The 22,845-nt window shown below is 31.4% G+C and overlaps 4 protein-coding genes across 6 annotated transcripts; all 4 read right to left on the reverse strand.

Annotated features, from left to right (window-relative positions):
* Positions 1-4,499: 4,499 nt before the first annotated feature.
* On the reverse strand, positions 4,500-5,696 carry LOC106103472 (odorant receptor 65a-like). Its single transcript, XM_013283252.1, has 4 exons — positions 5,640-5,696; positions 5,447-5,551; positions 4,680-4,835; positions 4,500-4,553 (listed from the first exon to the last, which is right to left on the reverse strand). The coding sequence occupies exons 1-4, from the start codon at positions 5,694-5,696 to the stop codon at positions 4,500-4,502; spliced, it is 372 nt and encodes a 123-aa protein (XP_013138706.1).
* Positions 5,697-5,805: 109 nt separating this feature from the next.
* LOC106103473 lies at positions 5,806-6,585 on the reverse strand. Its single transcript, XM_013283253.1, has one exon. The coding sequence runs from the start codon at positions 6,583-6,585 to the stop codon at positions 5,806-5,808; it is 780 nt and encodes a 259-aa protein (XP_013138707.1).
* A 385-nt stretch (positions 6,586-6,970) lies between these two features.
* LOC106103804 (arylsulfatase B-like) lies at positions 6,971-11,218 on the reverse strand. Of its 2 annotated transcripts, XM_013283689.1 has the most exons (8): positions 11,136-11,218; positions 9,574-9,691; positions 9,264-9,423; positions 8,918-9,144; positions 8,730-8,835; positions 8,434-8,586; positions 7,662-8,330; positions 6,971-7,528 (listed from the first exon to the last, which is right to left on the reverse strand). In XM_013283689.1, the coding sequence occupies exons 2-8, from the start codon at positions 9,688-9,690 to the stop codon at positions 7,302-7,304; spliced, it is 1,659 nt and encodes a 552-aa protein (XP_013139143.1). In that variant the 5' UTR covers position 9,691; positions 11,136-11,218; the 3' UTR covers positions 6,971-7,301. The 2 variants fall into 2 exon arrangements, with proteins under 2 accessions (XP_013139143.1, XP_013139144.1); XM_013283690.1 differs by lacking the exon at positions 11,136-11,218 and having other exon boundaries at positions 9,574-9,715.
* Positions 11,219-12,732: 1,514 nt separating this feature from the next.
* Positions 12,733-20,661, reverse strand: LOC106103803 (arylsulfatase B-like). Of its 2 annotated transcripts, none has more exons than XM_013283687.1 (8): positions 20,554-20,661; positions 16,645-16,750; positions 16,104-16,263; positions 15,698-15,924; positions 14,903-15,011; positions 14,602-14,754; positions 13,661-14,329; positions 12,733-13,592 (listed from the first exon to the last, which is right to left on the reverse strand). In XM_013283687.1, the coding sequence occupies exons 1-8, from the start codon at positions 20,577-20,579 to the stop codon at positions 13,219-13,221; spliced, it is 1,824 nt and encodes a 607-aa protein (XP_013139141.1). In that variant the 5' UTR covers positions 20,580-20,661; the 3' UTR covers positions 12,733-13,218. The 2 variants fall into 2 exon arrangements, with proteins under 2 accessions (XP_013139141.1, XP_013139142.1); XM_013283688.1 differs by lacking the exon at positions 20,554-20,661 and adding an exon at positions 19,648-19,891.
* Between the last annotated feature and the right edge of the window lie 2,184 nt (positions 20,662-22,845).

The following is a 22,845-nucleotide window of genomic DNA, read 5'->3' on the forward strand; positions in this document are numbered from 1 at the left end:
CTATCTGGCGCACTCGTTTAATAGCCCTAAGTGAAAGTTACTCATACTAAGAGAGTCTAGAAACGATTGTAGGAAAGATTCTGGATTAGTAAAATTTGTATTTCTAAAATAAAAAGCATTCACAAATTCAGTACCAGTAACCCAACAATGAGTTCTAATTATTTACACATTATTATGCCAGCAGTAGACTCTCAAAATTCATTAGCAGTAACTCAATTACAGTGTTTGCGAGTCCCTAACCTTGCTCGGTTAGCTCAATCCTATTATGTTTCTTTAATGTTGCATTTTGTCGTGGAGTATTTCAGTTTTAACAGCTTTAATTTCAGAGCTTTACCAATTTAATTACAGTACCATAATTTCGCCTTTATTTTAAATATTTGAATTCACCGCCCCATTTAGTTGTTAAAAGAATACTAATCGTTAAAAAAATACTACTTCCTAGCAATGAAAATAGCCGCTTGCATGATATCCTTTTTACATTAGAAAGATGAAAGTAAATCAAACGACAAACTCAGTCAGTTTTACAGAGTTCCTCGATAGGGGTGTCTCGGATTTTTCTATATTCAGTTGCCGAATATTACTATAATCTAAGGATATTTCTATGATGAAAGTCAACTGGGAGTATTATCACTGGCCACTACAAAGTACTGGAAACTATATTTACATAAAAATATTTTTATTTGTAAACGCGGTCACGTTTTATTTTATCCTAACACGTACTCTTTATCGCTATCCTTTTCGAATCATCACAAATATTCCACTGGCCCAATCTTATGTAATCTATCTGATTTATGATTTTTGCTTGTACAAGAACATTTTACAACAAACTGGAGTTTAAAGGTTGGGACAAAACGGTTGTCGTACTTATTGATTAAAGTTTGTTTTTATATTCTTAATAACTGTAGATTCTATTGAATTACTAATAAATTGAACCAGTTTTAATATTTAAGTAAGCTCAATAAGGTTCTATTTTGATTTCAGTCACGCTTCTCGTTTTCTAGAACTCATTAAGTCTCTATTATATTAAAAACTTTCCTTATCTTCCACGTATTCTCTGGGAAATTTAATTGTAGTCGCAAAAACGCTTTAAGAATATCAAATAATGATTAATTAGATTTATCGTTTTACAAATCACTTTTGTTAGTTAATCAAACGGAATTCTGTCTGGTTTCATTCTTAATTATGATTATAATTTTAAACTTAAAACAAAATATAATTATCCGATATTTTTAATATCCATTTAGACGAAAGAATACCTTACAATCAATTCTATCGCATTCTTGATTCTTAAGTTATGTCCCTATTTGTAAACATAATTTAACTATACCCATTTTCTACCTAGCAAACTAAAGTGAAAGCTAAGTATTTGGAAAATAACTATATTTAAGAAGGCAATAAAACTATCTTCTCGTTTTACCAAAGTAATGGAACATAAGAAAGGAAATCTATCCACAAGTTTCTTTCTAACAGATAACAAGGTTCTGTCGACAAGAGTTAAAAGGAAATGAACTGAGCCGGGAAAATCTTCTAATTCCTTTTTCTTGGATATTCTAGTTTACATTTCTTTTACCCGCGTGAGGGCATTTTTTTTTTGGGTATTAAAATATCTTTGTTTGACTTTGTAGATCTTATGGATTTCCTACAGTTGGACAAATATTGAATTGTGAGTGGTCATATGACTTGTATTTGACTGAAACAGAGGTTAAAAACTCACTGGAAATTTACAAATTGCACGTCGGATGTTTTGAACCTCTGCGCAACGTGCAATTTTGATATCATGAAGTTTAATAAAATCACGCCTTGTTGCGTAATTTATCAACAATGTACGTTACTTTTTGCGGTGAACGAAATAAATTGAAAAGGAAACGCAATGTGCAATTTTGAGTAATTTTGTAACAGTTGAAATTCAAATGTACATGTAAAATGTTAACAAAGGTTGTGACATTGACAAGTCATTAACTCTTGCAATTTTTTTAGTCTGGGTTAACAAATTTCAGACACTAAAAAACACCAATTTCAGATTAATTTCAATAGTTTTTTTTTAATTTTTCGAGTTATAGCATTGCGGTTTATTACATTTTTTTCTAGTAGGAGCATTTTGTAGTCGGCAAGTTACAAGACAAAGTTTTAATTAATTTGCCAAGCATGTCGAAGATTGCTAGTTAAATAGTAAACTTTGTCAAAGAACATGAACAAGTTAACACACTAAACTTAATTATTTTGCTAAAGTTAATCAACTTCTAATTTAACTTTGACATTCTTTTATGTTTAAACCACGAAGCGATATTTGTTTATTTAATCAATTGGCTATATTAAATTTAAAGAATAAACTTTAGATAACAATTTTATTCCTATACCGTTCCTTTAAAGAATTTTACAACGTATTCCTTTAAAGCGAAATTACTCAGAAGAGCCAGATGTTCCTCTGCTTATGCAAATTACTTTTATAGTCAAAGTTTATCCTTTTTTATACTTTTTATACTTTTATAGTTAAAGAGTTCCTAAATTCTTATTTCACTCTCGTATCCAGTTCTAAAGCTATCGGTCATTGGATTTTAATATTATTAAAATAAAATTTATAATAGCAAAATGATATTTAATATCACATCATTTTATTGTTTACTGTCGTAACCGTAACTTCTACCTCCATAGATTGTAGATTTTTAGTAATAAATAAAGCTGTGTAATATTTGGTCAAGAAAAACAATTATTTCTGACTAGCTGTTCCCGTGGGACTTCATCCGCATGAAATTATGAAAATTTTAGTTTGTTGTTTACATTTGTCAAATTATCAATTACAAATGTCAAACTGACATGACATGACAAAACTTGACAATCTTGCTTCCTTGATGTTGGCAGCAAGTTATGGTCTCTTTCCCACAAATATTTACCCCCTAAGTTGAATGGCGTGAAAATGTATAGACTAAAGCGTGACGTAAGCGTAGGGCTTTTTGTTGAAAAAGGACTATTCAAAAAAATGCTGTAATTGCTAAAATCTTAGGCAACAAAGAAGTTTATGCTTTATTATAATAGTGTAGATAGATTTAAACGAAAATGCTTTAAATATTTAAGTAATCGCGAACAAAAGTATTCTGCACAATACTTTTTGGTCCAAAAGTTCTAGCTAAATAGAAAATGGTTTGCAATAACAGGGATAAATTGGGAAATGTAAAAAACATTCCTGTTAAAATTTTAGCAACGGCTGTTACACTGCGGGTATTTGGAATTGAAATCCAAAAAAAAACGTGTTTCACTACCATAGGTTCGATTTATATTATTTGTAGCGATAATTTCTATCGAAACATAGCACTTTTTATCAACTCACTTCGTTATATTTAATGGGAAATAAAAGTTCGATACTAAATAACTGTAAATGGGAATCGTACTTTTATAAATCAAAGGCGCCGGCATATCTTGCATATTTTTTTACATTCATATCAAATGTGTTATTTCCTCGTTTCTTGCCAAATGGCTTGTAGTGTTACGTTGTGAACCATTACGCGTTAATTAAAATGAAGGAAAAGAAAACATACACGTACTTTTAAATTTTAATACTGAAACAACTACCCCCTTTTCACTAGATCTTACCATTTTTCAAATTAGAAATTCGTGATTTGAGACACTTCTTTCTTAACCAAGTTATCACAAAATTTCAGGACTGATATAATTTATTCGGGGAATGTGACAATATTTTGGAAATTAAAAAGTTAAATTGTTAATTTCGAGCTAAAATTAAATTAAAGTGTTAATTAAATATGACGCTACGTCAACCGAATGAACAACTGTCGCCAAATTTCCCCTTTGTCACGCCATGATCAAAGAACGGCCGAATGAACACAAAACGCCTCATTAGGTACTGAAGCTCGGTATTCCCTTTTATATTTCACGTAATTTTAAACAATTAACAGGCATGTTTAGAGAAGCTGTATAAATACAATAACATAGGTGCACGGCGGTAGTTCAATGTGACTAATTACGTACTAAAAAAACAGTTATTTCATTCATAACTAGCTGTTCCGGTGCGGCTTCATCCGCATGAAATTATAAAAAAATTATTTTATTGATTACATTTGTCAAATTATCAATACCAAATGTCAAAATGACATGACATGATAGACCTTGGCAATCTTGCTTCCTTGATGTTGGCAGCAACTTATGGTCTCTTTCCCACATTAGGTTTTTTATCCAAAATATTTACCCCCTAAGTTTAATGGCGTGAAATAGCCTAAAGCGTGACGTAAGTGTAGGGCTTTTTATTAAAAAAAGAATTATTCAAGAATATGCTGTAATTGCTGACATCTTAGGCAACAAAGAAGTGTGTGTTTACACTTCATTATAATAGTATAGATATAGATATAGATTAGTAGTAGTATTCGACGGATTGTCAATTTATTGTATTCAATTTTTTTTCCGTGCAAAGCAAATAGTATTTAACAACTTAAGTACAGTATTTTATTTATATAGTAGGACAAAAGTGCATATTATTAAAAATAAATTTATTAATTCCACGCAGCATTCATTAAGTTAAATAACGCGTAAGATTGGTGAAAAACCTGAAAATTAAAAGCAAAAATATAATTTTCATTACTATTAAAACATCAAGGTAAAGTTGTAATGTAACTGCGTTCTAGTTCCCAAAAATTCATACAACAATCTATGGAAAATCATGTTCAACTTACATCAGTAAGTGCGTCAAGACATAAAGGTCGGAACATAGAGCGAACTGCGACAGGTCTCTCTGTGCGGACTAGTGCCACAAGAATTATTGAACGCACTCGTTTGTCCCAGTACATTTCCCATTTAGATGAGTAGATAGCTAAGCGCACACTTTCACCCTGTAACAACCGCAATTACAGATACGATCAAAGTAATTTCATTGCCTACATCTTATGTTTTGTAAAATCTATACCAATGTTATAAAGAGGTGAGATTTGTATTTCTGTATGTATTGAAATAACTCAAAAAAATCTAGGTTGATTTTATAAATCTTTTCCCATCAAGAAGCTACATGCCACTGCATAATATAGGCTATATATTTTTCAATTCCATGTAGATGAAGTCGCGAGCAACAGCTAGTCGTAATAAAAAAAAGTAGTAAGGGTCTCAAAAGTCTCAATTTGAATCGTATGCCTGTGATTATTTAACACGGAACAAAATTTAATTTAAATGATTTTTTAAGAGAAAATTCTTTACGACAACGGAATAAAAATGAAAAAAACAAATTTGACTTTATAAGTTATGTTAGAGCGACTCTACAAAATAGAATAGATGGATAAAGATGAGCCTTAATTAGTAAAAATAACTTTTTTTTTTTACTAATTAAGGCTCGCGGAATTGCTTCCACTTCACGCATGTCTTCTGTGTGGTCTTGGTATTTCACAGGGCGAGCCGGCCCATTCGTGCGAAGATGTTAAAGCGAGTTCTACCACTGTTAAAAGTGACTTACCGTCTCCATTAATAAGTCGCTGTAGTAGCAAGGAATGCCATTTATTGATATAGTCCCGATAATTATTGTAATAAACTCCAAACTAACTTCACCATTTTTAAAAGACTGTAACAGTAAAAGTTATGTAATAATTTGAAAATAAAATTCACGTATATCAAGTAAAACAATGCTTTAAAATAACCTAAATCCGTACCTGTATTACAAAAAAAAATGTAATAGGAAGTATTAGTATTGTAGCCTTCAACGTCATTTCGTACAATAATTTAAAGCTGGTCTTTAAATCCTCTACAAAACTATAAGCAATAATACAAGAATTTATAAAATAACAATATAACAGGAAAACAAATGGATGTGATATTTTAAACAGACCTGTATATGTTCTGCAAATGTACTATAATATCTTTAAATTGATTCAAAACCTTCTCGTTATCAAATAAATTATTAGGATAGATAGTTAACACTCTTTTCTTAACAAGTTCCAGCTGACCACACACATGTAGCATAAATATAGGTCCCAGCGGTACAAACGCTATATACATAAACATTGCGTAGAAATCATAAAAAAAGAAAGCTAAGTATAGAAAGGCGAATGTGCCAGGTTCATTTTTATGTTCTTCTAATCCTGCAGGATACGTCAAATCGTAAAGAAGTACGAATTTAAAATCCCCAATAATCTTGTAATAAATCATTAAAACAATAGCTTTCACTGGAAACAGACTTGCTGTACAGATAGATATTATAAGCCAGAATTTCATAACCCCTTTGCCTTTTAAAGCAAAGTGTAATACAATTTCTCGCTCCTCTAATGGCAACTCTGTAGATAATTTGTAGTCATTTTTCATTATCTGTATCATATTTTTAAATAATTTTTGATAATATAACATAACGCAATATTTAAACGTGACAACAATGAACACAATGCATATGGCGCCATTCGAACATGCCTGAGTGAAGTCTTTGTTCTTTATATCACAAAAGATAATGCTGTAAACCAAAGCACAGAACATTATAAAAAATATTCCGTGCACACAAATAAATTGCAGAGCCCATTTCCTATCTCGCGCTATGTCCGGGTGGCATCTATTCACTCGCATAGCAAATATCATTATATTAAACATTTTATTAAAATCAATTTCCATTATGTTTAGAAAAACGTCTTTCAAAGTTAAAAAGAGTAAGGTAAGTGCCAGAAAACGTTAAGTATTTCGAAAAGCTTACTTTTAAGGCGAAGTTAACATACAATGTTCTTTTTACTCGTATGTGAGGTGTATAATAAAGGCTGATGATATATTTAAAAAAAAAGAGAAATATATGTACGTTCAAAAAAAAACTAACATACGCAGATCTCACGATAACTTTAAAACAATCATTAAAATAAATATAAAGATGTTATAATACTTTTTAAAACACAATTGTGATAGAAAAAAAAATGTTTTTGTGAAAAAAATAACTAACGGCGTCTTAAATGAGGTTCCTTAACAAGTCTTTAATTATTTATTTTATTATTTAGACACAGTCGCAGTCTTTACCTTAAAATTAACGTAAAAACATTTAATTTGAAATAATTTAAAATACAAGCTAGTCATGTCTAACGGTTCATAATTTTTTTAAGTATGTTGACGACTCGCTGAAATATTAATGTTCTCAACTTAACAACTTTGTGTTTGGTAAGAAAGGAAAATTTAACTTAATTGGATTTAACCTCCTCTTTAGGAATAATGCATTTCTAAAGCTATAAACATTTGTACTGCATGCAAAACATTGTGAATAATATTATTTTAAAACTAGTATTTAGTTCTAATATGATCACACTTATTAACTATACGAATTAATTGCGTATTTAACGAATAAAGTCTTAACTTTTAACTATATTGGGGTTGATGTCGTCAGCCCAAACATCCCAAGTGTAATTATGTAGTCGCGGTGAAGATCTTGGGTCCCTTTTCACTTGTTGCCTAGGTATGCTCCTAGTTATTTCCTTTTGTAGACGATTCAACATGCTGCGAATAAATCTGTAGTTGTTCTTGCTCAGGTTTTTGGTTTCACACGGGTCCTCTATGACATTGTACAAGCACCACAGAGCTAAAAAAAAGTAGATTAGAAAATTAAGCTTATTCAACTTCGAGAACTCTTAGATTTCTGATGAAGGAATAATAAGTTATCTTAACTTTGTAAAACAAAAACTATGTTATAATTTCGTTTGTTAATAACTTACTGTTTTGTGGAAAGCAAATGTGAGACTTTTCCTTGACCTCTTTGCTGCAAGTTAATCTCAATTTGTCTCGCAGCTTAGCTTTTTCAAAATCAAATTGTTTACCCATACTGCAGAGCACATCATACATGACACTACTTTGTAGAGTTTCATTATAATCAGGTCCATTTCCTATAATAGATTTAAGTTCTTCACCACCTTGATAATCCCCGAATTCAGTTGGTATATGTCCTGTCACCAGTTTGTACTCGTTATAAATAATTGTAAAATACCCCCCAATATCATCAAACTCGTACAATTCAGTCCTTTTAGAGGGTTTATTTTTAACAATGTTATCCCACAAATCGAAGCCATCAATTCCTAATGGCGGATCTGCACCTACAGCTTTCATCAAAGTCGGTAACCAGTCAGACACATGAAAATATCCTTTCCAAGAATGACTATCTTCAGTCAAATTCTGAGACCATATTAATCCGTTAACTCTAATACCACCCTCAAATGGAGTCATTTTAAGACCTCGCAAAGGCCAATTAGATGCATAATTCATTGAATCTCCCGATGTCATACCGCCATTATCGGATACGAACACGATGATAGTGTTATTAAGAATATTCTTTTCTAATAGTGTTTTAACAATTTCACCAACGCTTTCGTCAAGCTTTTTGACCATGCCTGAAAAATGTTTACAGCAACATTAAAAAAGATATCAATTGTTTTATTGTACTTTATGTATTTTTGTGTAAATCTTTGAGCTCTGTTCGAGATACGTAGTCACCTGCGTAAATTCTTCTTTGTGGTGACTCAATGTGCCGCATGGCTCTAACTGCTTCAGGAGGTGCTTGCAGTACAGCCGCCTCGTTAGCAGAATGTGGTGCGTTGTGTGCTACTACTAGAAATAACGGCTGAGAATCATCGTGTGCCATAATTACTGAAATGGAAAACAATTTTGGTATCAAATTACAGCCTTATCATTAAGGGACCCAGGCTACCGAACTTCAACCAATTTAGAAGAATAATCGGAAACGAACTGAAAATGTATACTTTCTTATTTAAAAATACTTAGGGCCTTACTTGATTTTGCCTCCTTGGTGTAAAGATCGGTAATATAACCCTCATCATTCCAGGCAACGCTTAAATTTCTAAATAGTCCGAATCCAGTCACTTCCTCAACTCCATTCTGTAACAAGATTTTATTATGATAAATCATTTGCTTCTTTCATTCTATAGACATGAAATTGCTACGAGTACACATAAATTACCTCTTCCTGGAGTGTATATTCATAGTAGTCTATAAAACCCCCTCTGTGACCAAAATGTGTATCAAATCCCCGCATCGTTGGCAGGAACTCGGTACGGGATTGGCCGACGTGCCATTTGCCGACCAAGTGCGTGGCGTAACCGAGCTCTTTGAAATACTGCGGCATAATTTTCTCAGTTACTGGCAAACCTCTATCTTCACTGTTTGTTAAAGGATATCCTTGCATGCCTAGAATATGATACATTGATGAACATGAAAAGCAAAGAGGTTCATTGTAAACACATTCTTGAGTTTTTCTCATACATGTCTATTCGAGAACCGTTTTTATCCTCATTTCAATTACTAACCTATGACATGAGCATATTTGCCAGTGAGTAGAGCAGAGCGCGAAGGCGTGCATGCAGCATGAGTGTAGTATCTCTCCAAGGCAACGCCTGTGTACGCCAGCAGGTCGATGTTCGGCGTCATGATCTGATTCGAGCCGTGAAAGCTAACATCATCATAACCCTGAAAAAAGGGAGCCTTTATTAAATTTGTAATTGGAATAACAGACCAATAAACCGTAAATAAAGACGATAAAGAAAAAAACGAATATGGCCATTTTGATGTAGCCGTTGCACAATTATGAGGTGAATTTGTCTGTTAAAAAAAACTTACCATATCATCCGCAATAATGAAGATGACATTTGGTCTCTTCCACTGCCCTTCAACTTTCTCTGCGTTTGACATTAATATCATAATTAGGAGTACGAGTAACAAGTTTCTTGAGCACATTCTGAAATTAAAAATACACTAACGACTAATGGTTTGAATGTATAAACGAAGATGTTAAACAGCACTGGCCAAAAACAGACATGTTTTTTATGAAATTCGTATGGAGAACATGTGGCTTTCGTTCTTTATTTGCTTTTTGTTTCTTTTACTATATTCGTACGATAAAATTGCTCCTAAAAGTAATCGTTAAGTATCACATTATTCCAATCGTGAGTTTCCACTATCAAAACATATACATATAATTATCTCATTTATTCCGAAGGTAATGAAAGAGATGACAATATTTTGTAACATTTCTGTAGGCAGCCCATGGCAAGACAATCTAATCTTCAGATCTTCACATTTGTAACACTCACGTGTAAAACAATTGACAGCTAACGATAAAAATATTGTAATATGATAAGATCGGTTCAAATTTACATTAATATAGCAAATATCATAGCGTTAGAAATTAATGTATCATTATCGGTGAATATTACATAGGTTAATGACCTGACCCTTAACAGACATTTTTATGAACGATATGTAAAAGACATTAATTGTATCTATAATTGTAATGGTTATTATGATAAATAATAATAATTATGGTAAACAAAAGATAACAGTATAAAAATGCGTGTAACGATGCATTTCCTCATTATAAGTACAAAGCGTGCTAATTTATCTAGGCAGCATCAGAATTTTGTTATTATTTTTATGTAAGTTCTTTGTATTCTAAACGTTGAAGTATCAATTTTAAAAGTATGGAATTTATCAAGATTATCCACGGTTTTCCTTAGATTATGCGCAACGAGAAATTTGTAGAAATGTTATCGTTTTCTTCAATTAAAGTGTACAATTTATTGTCTATAGTAATATTAAACGTTATTTTCAAATCATTCAATGTTAGATGAGATAATCATTTCACGGCATTGATTTACGTAAACGCGTACAGAGTTAAATCCTTGAGTTTAATCATTTATTGATTGGTATTCTAAATAATATAACTTTGTCTATTTGACCCAAGGAACTTGATATAACGTAAAATATCGTGATTTATATAACATCGCAATTGCTAAAATCATGAAAGCAAAGTTAATAAATTATTTTTACTTCTTTATACTTTTTGTCGTCGTGTTTGGTAGATTTTTGTCTTCGTAATAACATATTTCTTGTTAAAAATATACACTTTTTTTACATATGTATTTATATCAAAAGGGATCCAAGTTAATTAATCTGATATTAAAATTAATTTTATCACGTAACGATTCACTTAATAATTTAATTTTACTGTCACACCAGACGTTAATTTTTAAATTTATCATTTTATTTTTCGATCGCTTATAAATGTCAAAAAATAAAACTAAATTAAAACTACTGTGATTAATCATTTGTCATTACGTTTTTTTTAGATTTTCACCATTATTAATAATTAATTTGGATATACATTAATGAGCAGAAGTTACCTTAAGTTTTATTCCGGAATATCCGATATTTCTTAGATTTTCTTCTTATTTGTTTCTCACTAGGTGCCACCGCACGATCTGTCCAACCGATTGATATGATCTGACTTCAGAAAACATATACACGACGCTATCTTCACGTAAATAAACTAACACGCTGATTCGGTCAATTAAATGTCAAGATTTTACGATATTTTAAGATAAATACATCAATTTTACGAATAATGACAAAAATATTTTAAAACGTTGCCCACTTTGAAACTTGAGAAAATAAAAGCACAATTTTTTATCTTATGTTCAGACTCCTTAATTGAACAACAATATAAAATATTTAAAAAATCTACAGCACACAGGATTCTTGTTCCCGTGCTCGAGATATATCGGCTACCATACATAGCCTACGCCGCCAGATCTCATTGCTACCCTCTTATATGTAAGTTAAATGCATTGTTATGATAATTACGCACCATTTCATCGCCATTTCACAACGGGTGAGAATGCGACCTCACTCATCTATATTTTATAAACAAAACTGATTATTAATTACGTCCGGAAACTCTGACTGATTTTATTTATGTAAGTTTACGTACAGAGTATGACAAATCTAAGAGTTAATTGTTCATAAAAGCGATAAGTAGGTAATAAAATTACTAACTGTTGAACGAATTTACTTCAGGGTTTTCTTTATTATGAAAAGTTTTTATTTTTACACACGAGTTTTAAATGTTAGCATTCGGCCGCCATCTTTTAGCTCGGATTTAAAAAAAAACACCAGAAATATACGCGGATTTGAAGAAAGATAAACATAGAAACAGAGAAATTAAAAAAAAGAAAGGTTGATACTTCATGTTCGCCTAATATGTTTGTATGGATATTACATAACATACAGACACTTCAATTTTATTTATTGTGAAAAATTATATTCAAATAGTTGAAGCCAAGCTAACTGAATAAATTTTTAGATCTGCTAATAAAATGTTTGTTTTCTTTGCATGTATTTTTTTGTCAGGAGCTTTTAAAACATAAGAAAATGCTATTAGTTGATTTTGTTGCATTTTTAGATGGTTTTGTAACAGATTACAAAAATACAAAAAAATCCAATATGTTCTAGTGAAGTTTAATACTTTTGATTTTTCATATTTTTTAGAAAAATTACTCAACACCTAGGCATTTATTTGTAGGTGTCATAGTCAATTATGGGTTAAAATAAAACATAGTATTGATGTCTTAATTTTAATAAAAAAATTGTAACAAACTTTCGTAAAAAAATGTTTTTTCATAAAACACAAATTGTAATGCAATAAATATGAAAATATTGTACAAATAGGAACAGTTCACAATTCGTTTTTTATTTTCTGGATCTTTTGGTCTTGCGAGCTTGGATTCCTTTTTACGTAGGACCAAAAATATTTTAAGTATGCCTCAATATCTTGACACTACTACATACCGTAACGATGACTTGTGAACTTACTAGCTTTCACCCAAGACTTCGTCCGAGTGGAATTAAAGAAAAATGAAAATCGTATAATATGTGTTTTTCCAGACTGTCCTCTACGTCTATACCAAATTTCATCGAAATCCGTTCATCTTACAAATATACATCCATCTAAACTTTCGCAATTATAATATTATAGAATGATAATTTTTTCAAGATTAATAATTTAAGGAACAAGCCTTTGCAAATTTGCTTTGTATTACGAATTTATTCTTAACTTCATACTTAGCTAAACGTTATGTTAGGAATCATATTGCCATAATATAGGTAAATACGGCTATAGTTCGTCTCCTTCAAAATAATACGTAGCTACACATATGTTCTTTATTAAATTTTCACGATGAATTCATCGTTATCAAAATTCTACGAATATTGATCCTTATGAATGATTTACGAAAAATATAACGGAGGAGTATGTCGGAGTATATGTTATTATATAACATTGTATTGGTATTTATCTCATAAATTAATCTATTATTCTTATATTTAGTCCTGACTAAAAGTAAAAATCGCCATAGATTTTTATAATCATTCTAAAATAATTATATAACTTTACACTGCATTAATCAACAAAGACTTAAAACAATTGAACTAGAAAACACTTCTTAAGATACACAAAAAGTTTTTAAGTATAGTTGTACTTTCGCAATTGACAACTGTTGGAAAAGGTATGTTTTTAACATCATTTCTCTTTCCTTCATCGAAATTTAGATAAGATACAGTATTTTTGTTCGAATTATCAGGTATTCCTGATGTTGTACAGTTACTTTTTATCCACGGCATCCAGATGTAATTAAAATTAGCAGGGTCTGCGGCGTCACTAAGGGCGGGCGGACCACGTCTCATCTGCAGCGCCCAAAGTTCTCGAAGTCTGTTGATCAGTCTCGTTGCGATACCGTTTTCTCTCTGCCATAAGTCATTTCTTTCACCTGGATCTTCTCGAACATTATAAAGGCATCCTCGAGCTAAAAAAACATACTACAGTTTTAGAAATGGAATCTTAAAATTAAATCTACGTTGCAAATTTACTTACTCAGAGTCGGTATGCACAAAGTTACATTAGTAAACGGTCCCTGTGCGTCTATTGTAGTAGCTCTTCTCATTGCTAGAAAATCTTCATTCTGTCTATATATACCCATTCTGTCAAATATTCTTGATACTACGCAAGACCTTAAACTTGGTAGATATTCTGGCTCTTTTCCTTTAATTGCCAAAAATTCTTCCCCATAGTAATCATTACTAACGCCAGTGACGTTACCAATAACAACTTTATAATCTCCAGATCTGTAAGCACCATACATATTTCTACTGCTGTCTTCGATGGCTATTAAAACCTCATTTCTTTGAGATTTGGAATTCCGAATGATAGAGTCCCATTGGTTGACACCGTCAATAGTTTTATCAAGTTTTCCTCCCGCTGCAGCCAGTAATGTGGGCAACCAATCAGTTATATGCATTAGACCGTTCCATACTGCAGGTGTGAATGATGAATGCCACATAAACGCTGGCACTCTAACTGCTCCTTCCCAGGGTGTATTTTTCTTTCCTCTAAATGGTAAATTAATGCCCCAGTTGGAAAATTCTCCAGTAGTTGGGGCGCCATTATCTGATGCGAAAATAATAATGGTGTCATCTAGCATACCATTTTCTGAAAGAGCTCTGACTACTTCACCGAAACTTTGGTCAACGTGTGATACTATTTCTGGAAATGAAATCATTCATGTTAGATTAAATTTGTAAATGTGCGGAGAGATGATGATGACATAAACAAGAAAGTATTAAGATTGAATGTCTACAAAGGTAGAGGAAGAATATGCTTAAGGGAGTGAGTTCATATATGAATGGAAAAACAGCACATAGTGTGCCGATCCTTAGTAGGGATAAGGGCAGATTGATGATGAGAATAAATATGTAATTTATGGTGGAGGTAATAGAAATTGTTTTCGCGAAGCAAAATAAAACTTAAGATTATACCTGCATACAATCGGCGATCGGAGTTAGCGATGTGTCGATGTTTGATTGAGGAATACAAGGGTGGCTGGAGAGCGCCGCCGCCATTGCCAGCGTGGGGCGCGTTGTGGGTAATGTGAAGGAATAGTGGAGTCGAAGAGTTGTGATGTCTGATCACTACAAATGTAATAAAAAGGAACCAATAAATACATTTTTAAAGTACCCATATAGCAAAAATACATCTAGGATTATACAGAGGTCTCAATAATTATCAATAAATACCATAATCAACGTAACAACTGAACTGATTTAGGAACTAACTCACCGCTAACAGCCTGATGTGTGAGTGCGTCTACGATATAACGTTGTTCTTTTTCCTGAGGTATATCGTTGAAAAATAGATCGTCGCCGAATAACAAACGTCCGTTAGGCCACTGAAATAAAGTATACAAATATAAAGGTGAAGCAAAAAATGTTGCAATTGAAATTATTATTGTTAAATAAGGCTATTTGTTTGGAATTTGCATATATGTTTTGGGTGTTACTGCAGTAATATACTTTGTATAATTGAATTGGAAGTGCGATCGCAAACAGTTATTTCATTTCCTGCAATCGCTGTTCGATATCTCGTTATCAAAACTAACATCCCCTCACGGGCACACATTGTTGCATTACATTACACAGGTAAAATATTACTTAATATTTGATATTGTAATATTTGTCTTCAATAGTTACATATTGGATAATTGTCTTCGAAATATTATTATGCATAACGTATACTTTAATTGTGCGACAAACACGAAAGTGGCAACTTGCAATACCTATAATATAACAAGTGGCCATGACCTTGTACCAATTTGGTCACAAAACTTTCATAAAACTCTTAAATATACGCTAGCAACAAGTTTCCCTTAATAAGAGTTCAACAACTCGTACGTACTTTCAATAAGGCAACAGTTTTTTATTTTAAAATTCGAATTATATACGAAAAAAAAAAAACTTGTTTTGTTTTTTAATGTATCGGACTTATTAACGGCCAGTCTTTCATCTTTTCGATTTGTATAAATTAAAAGAAGACCTGTTACTTAATATCTTACATTTAATTTAACATTTTACTTACAGTTTCGACTTTATTGTAAGTGTAATAATCAACGAATCCTCCTCTCATGCCGTAGTGGGAATCGTATCCTCTAGATGTGGGTAGATATTCTTTTTTCGACATGCCAACATGCCATTTTCCAACCAAATGCGTCGCATAGCCCAGCTCTTTCAAGTACGAGGGTAAAAGCCTCTGCGTCAACGGTATGCCTCTATCTTCTGAGTTATACAGCGGCATACCGTGCATTCCTTTAACAAGCACATGTATTTAATACATCCTATAATTCTATACTTAACACTTTATTTGAACATAGAATATAGTTTACATTGCTGATCATAATAATCTTAAAGTTAGTTGTAATGCATTGTATTTTGTATTTTTACGTAATTTTTTATGTAATGTTAAGTTATGACGTCTCCATATTTACCTAGTTTGCTAGGATACACGCCGGTAAGTAAGGCAGTACGAGCGGGTGTGCATATCGCCTCGCTATAGTAACTCTGCAACACTACGCTCTGGTAGGCCATACGGTCGAGGTTCGGCGTTAATATCTGGTTTGAGCCGTGCCACGATACGTCCCGCCATCCCTGGAAATGTTAGTCACTTTAATACCTTTTCCATGGCAATTGCAGTCTTGAAGTAATACTCTATAGTCAACCGAAAGTTGAACAAAAGCGTAAACAGTTTTATTTTTTTATTTTACGGTAAAAAAACCTGCGAATTAACCTCTGCGCATTGCCTATCTTTAGTAGACGGAGGAAATGAGAGATACACAGATAATTCCCTTCCCTGTTTGTCCTTTTCTTTGCAAAATCTAGTTCTCCTTGCCACCGTTTTCTAATAAGAAAATGATAGGTAGGAAAAGTGCACTAAAATTTCCTTCAGCTGTATTACTGACATTGAATTTTATTTTAAGGGATGGTTTCACTGAAGGAAACGTAATTAGGTAAAAAAAATATTAAACGTACCATATCGTCGACCATAAAGAACAGGATATTAGGTGATTGACGGAAGTACGGATTGCGATACGCTGCCGACATCGATACCGAGCAGATTAAAACGCACCAGCATCGCCTAAAAGTAAAATTGAAAAAAAATCAACACTAATAGAAAACAATTTCTGGATTCTATTTTCAGTTTACTATGACTTACATTTTAAAAATTGTTAAATTTAGCATTAATGTTCGGATAGCCACGACTTCGTATTATGCAAAAAGTTCACAAAACAAAAAATATCTTAATTGTACTAAGAAGCGGTCGAAATTTCTTAAAAAGCTAAGTTAGTTCGATATTTATTTTTCGTGCTTTAAATAAAACAATAAACTACCATATCACTGTAAATAAAGATGATTAACATGAATAGATTCGAAAAATAAAAACGTATTGTTTTAACAATGAGCCTTAATTAATATTTAACTATAATAAATTAATTGAGAAAATAATTTAAAATTATTTTAAAAAATCTAAACAATTTTAGATATTAAGCTAATATAATTTGTGATAGAAACATTTAAAATAAGAATATTACGTTCATAACACCTTGTGCGATAACCCCACGTGAGTTAGAAAATGTAATTTACAAATGTTAAAATAATTATTTTATTTCATTGTCTATTTTACACTAGTATCTGTAGCACGAGCATCTCGATTAATTTGTTACGACTTCATAAGTGTTATTGACCTTTATTAAATCAGTTCTGTTACTGTTGCTATTTATTCCACATTTATTAACAATGCTAATGACGTCATTAGTCAATATCTACTTTATACTTATAAATATCATACTAGTATTATAAATGCGAAAGTTTAGATGGATAGATGTTTGTTATAGTACCTTAAGGGCTTAACGGATTTCGATATAATTTGACATAGACGTAAAGGATAGTCTGGAAGAAACCATAGGCAACTCAGTTTTGTTTTTTTTTTACATTCAAGCGGACGGAGTCGCGGACGAAAGCTAGTAATAATAAACGTTAAAATAAAATATACAAACGTGTAAATATCAGAGTTATTAATATCTGACATAAAATAACATTTGCTACAAAGTTTTTACGATATTAAAAAAACTTTTCTAGTAACTAATGATGACATTATTTCATATATGCAATTAAAAGTAAGGAAAACAAAGCTTTAAAATTGCATTAGACCATGACAATGAAAAATTCAAACCTATAATTTAAGTTTTACATCCTTGTTCTCGTATTCGCCTTTAATTTAATTTGCTCAATTTTATAAAGAAAAAATTATGTAAAAAAGCTTGCAATACCGCATTTAACTAAGTAATAACCGTTTCTATATGACTAGCTGTTTCCGTACGGCTTCATCCGCATTAAATTATGATAATTTTGTTTTATTGTTTACATTTGTCTAATTATCAAAATGACATGACAAACCTTAGCAATTTTTCTTTCTTGATGTTGGCAACAACTTATGGTCTCTTTCCCAGCCTTTTTTAAGGTTTTTATCCAAAACATTTTCCCCCTAAGTTTAACAGCGTAAAAATATATAGCCTAAAGCATGACGTAAGTGTAGGGCTTTTTATTAAAAAAAAAGAATTATTCAAAAATATGCTGTAATTGCTGAAATCTTAGGCAACAAAGAAGTACGTGTTGCGTATTATTACAATAGTATAGTTATAGATTTGGGCTATTTTTTGTATTTGCTGTTTTTTATACGAAGTGTGTGCAATTTAAAAAAATATTAATACTCCAAAAAACATTAGATTATTAAGTTGAAATAAAACAGATTTTTTTACTATAATTTAAATATTTTCTATCAGGAACATGATTGTCTAGAAGGAATTTGGCCCAATTAATGATAGTCAAGAAAATCTTTTATTTACATATAACCTCTTAAAGGTAATAGGGTGGATACAGATTTATATCTCTCTTTTATTTTAATAAAAAAAAGAACAAAAATATTGCTTCCATATAAAAAAGTAAAGGAACATGTTATTATGACAACACTCTGTTCGTATCGAGGCCTAGGTCAGCTAGAGTTGACAAAAGTAATTCATTTATTGCTGCTGCTTGTTACGTTATAGAAAGTTTCGATCACATTGTATAGCTTCATACTCGTATATCTTTATTTCTATACTTATCCTAAAACGGGGGAAAATCGTATTTTTGTATGTATTGAAATAAATGCAAAGAATACTAGGCCGCTTTCAAAAATTCTTTCAACCTGAAAAAGCTACGTTATCACTGAGTAACATAGGCTATATTTTTTACTCCAAACACTTGTTGATTATACGAATACTAAATTATATCAACTTGTGTATTAAATCCTCGGAATACCAACAGTTTCCAAAGGCCAAGGACATAGATAACTAGATCTAAATATCAAGACGATTAAGACAATCTATTTGGGAATATACCTTTAAAGAGATACATTGTAGATGAAATAGTAGGTGAAGTTTTTTTATGCGAGTATTATTTGCATGCCGCGTGGCCGAATTGTCTCTGGTCAGGGTCGGCATCTAGGCGTGAATCTAACTGACTTTTGACTATGACTCCGTCCACCCTAGTTCAGTTTTTAACGAATATGTGACTACTCTTTATCCGTAAGAAAATTATTATAGGAATAATAGTTATATTCTGTGTCTTATCATTACTACTTTAAAATTATTTCCCAATACATTCCCATTTTATCCTCAATTTTTTAAATAAAATTTCGAATAAAATCTTCTTTGGTTTGTTTTTTTTACGAACATGTGACTGGTTTTTATTCTTAGAAAAGTTATAATGGGAATTATATGTTCTGTGACTTACCATTACTACTTTAAAATAATTACCAAATACGTTCCCATTTTATCTTCAAATATTTTAATGATAATTCGAATAATATCTTCTTAGGTTCTCGATACTATAAAGTGTAATATTTATTAACTGAAAATCTTTTACACAAATAATGACTGAATCGTTACATTTATGTTTGTTTTTTGTGAATAATGACTTAGTCGTAACACTGACCTCACGATTAGGGGATTTGCGGTCGAGAGGTTTTTCTATTTAATTGTCATTGTTAATATTTTTTGCTCATGCCATGTCACGGTCAACGAAAGCCGATAGCTCAGTACTTAGGTACACCACCTAGAACCCGGAGGTTCTTCGATAGAATTGCTAACCTATCGTAATCAAAATGTTCCTATGCTATTGATATTGTTACATATAGATATTAAAAAGATTAAGAAAACTATAAACCAAGTAAAATTGGTTTGATACTCAAATGACAATTTTGACATAATTCTATAAAATTCATTCCTCTGCTCCAATTTACGTGCCAAATGTACACAAAATACTCATAGTCAAAATTCCTTTCTTCTTTTAATTCTACAGCAGACAAAAAGTTTTTAAAGTCGCATTTTACAGGATTCAAGCCACGTAAACATATTTTTAAATAAATTAATTTATATTGACTGCATTCGAACCCACGACTCTTCCATGTTACTGTTATTAATTAAATTATGAATAATTTCAACATTGAACGTTGATTTTTTTTGACTTCTCTTCTCTCTTCTTCTTGGAACTGAACCCGTAACTATGCGTTCTACATAGATTATCATTTTTATTTTTATTTACAATTAGTGTTTTAATTTACTTTAATTTAAATTTAAACTGACTTTCGCAGGCGACTCCGTCCGCGTGGAAATAAATCAATCATAATCGAGTATGTGTTCTTCCACACTATCCTCTACGTCTATTTATCGAGATCCGTTTTGTCGTTTAGGCTATAAACTCTAACAAACATCCATCCATCCATCTAAATTTTCGTATTTATAATATTAGTAAGATTATCCATTGTTAAATATTAACATCTTTTCCAGCGATTTAAATAAAAACATATCATTATATATTTAAAAATTCACATTAACTCACCAATTAAAAATAGATTTCGCGAACATGATTAAATTTTTATGTCCAATTTATACATAAAAAAACACTATTAATCACGCACAGTATACACCCATAGTACTATTTCAATTTTTTTTTAATAAATGATTTAAAAAATATAGGAAACCTTATTACATCTAAGCAACACCGTCCAACCCGAGCGCTGAACTAACACAAGACGCAAAAGGCGCGAAAATGTTGTATAACTATTGGTTAATATTTCACGTATTTAATATCGACTGCTAAATAGCAGTTTGGAGGTTTCTATAGAAGAAAGAGACGGATGGATTGAATTTAACAAAATCCCATGACAATTGCCATTTTCTGATCTATTTTTTTTTATAGATGCGTAAGCCACAACAAACAGTTTTTATTAATCTGACGATTAATTAAACTCGACAATCTCTGTTTAAATCATTCCTTTTCGCGCCTACGAATATATATGACTTCAGTAAAGTCGGTAAAGGCTTTGTAGAATAGTTACTAAATTTACATTAAGTGAATCCTTTAAGTACTATTAAACGCTCTGAGTTCGGGAGATAAAGTATAACATCGTACGATTTATAAAATAATACTTGGAAAATTACACTAAAAGTTTTTTTGTACAAAAGTTTAACTTATGTTTCTTAAGTTAACAATACTAATTTCGCTTAACCAATTGGTTCTAAAATCATGCCGAAAGTACAACTTAAAGTTGATTGTGACACATTTAAAGGTCTTTTTTAAGGTAATGATCTACTTAGACACAATGACCTTGTCCGCAAACGATTTTTGATCTTTCCTTCCGCGAGTAAGAGGTCTGATTAAATGTCCCAATTGTGTTTGATTTTTACTCATTTCTCAACTACGTAATATTGTTTTCTACTTAATGTTATAAAGTCATTTTCCCCATTTTTTTAATATAACTCGACCCTAATAATAATATACTAGCGGCCAGTTTTGGCTTGGCATCGATAATTTTTTTTTGTTTTAAACGTAATCTTACTTCTTACTAATATAATAAGTGTGAAAGTTAAGATAGATGTATGGTTGTTTGTAAGATGATATCTTCGACATGGCTCAACGGATCACGATGAAATTTGTCAATGATGTAGACTAGAAGAACACATAGGGTGTTTATACTTGTTTTCTAATTCCTCGCGAACGGGGACGCGGGCAAAAGCTGATAAACTAATAAATGTATTAAATACAGCATATTATGTTATTGGGGGATAATGCAAAAATGAAAAAAGTACATTCGATCAAGTGATTTTTTTATTTTTTTCCTTGCAAGTAAACAACTACTTCCTTTTTACAATATTGTCATTTATTGTTAAATTTTATTACGTTTTTAGATTTATAACTGACGTCATGTGCTAGTGTAAATATGCCAAAAAATCACTTGTGTATACTCCAAGACAACTGTCGCCGATTCCAACTTCGTTTAATTTCTGTTTAACAATCGAACAAAAGAATTTTCACACTCAATACAAAACGTTCAAATGTTTTCCGAAAGTACTATTTCAAAACCACAAATTACATGATTATTGACATAAGTGAGACTCCCATAATGAAACAAGTTTGCAATTAAAATTCTTAAAATTTAAATTATAATAGCTTAAAAATTTGTAAAATATCTTGGGGAAAATTATAGGTATATCCCAGAATACATTTTATAGAACAGTGAAAAAAGAATTATGTATGTGAATTTTACGCCTTAAATTTTTCTAATTAATAAATTACGAAAGGAGGTTAAGGATGTACAAAAAGAGGACAGAAAATGTCATGTATTGTAATTAATACATTTTGTGTTGTACATACGCTGAATATCTTAATCATAACATCCTATTCTTCACTTTGAAATGTAACTTGCTCGATTGTCTACCACTAAAAAAGTAGAATGGGGATGTTTCCTAATTTCTGGAATAGCCTTTATTTTGTAGATAAACCATGTATGAACACGAAAAAAAATAGTATAAAATATAATACTCATTATTTCAATAAAAAAAACACGTAAATAAAAACAACTCTTTCATTTCCCCCCAAAACGTCCCATGACGTCACTTCTTTGCATACGAACCTCGCGTCACGGCCTGTCACTGTCATTTTGAAAGAACCATTGATTGATAATACTCGTAAATCTTTCTTGTCTAAAGTTGTTTTTAGTAATGGAGATAAAAATGAAAAAACCAAAATGAACAGAAGGTGATACTTTTAACGTATTAATTACACTTGTTGCTTCTCGTGGAAGATTATGTTTGTGTGTAAACAGTGACTGCGTCCTACACCAGTGTGACC

The sequence above is a fragment of the Papilio polytes genome, unplaced genomic scaffold, assembly GCF_000836215.1.
Source record: "Papilio polytes unplaced genomic scaffold, Ppol_1.0 DF823731.1, whole genome shotgun sequence".
Taxonomy (NCBI): domain Eukaryota; kingdom Metazoa; phylum Arthropoda; class Insecta; order Lepidoptera; family Papilionidae; genus Papilio; species Papilio polytes.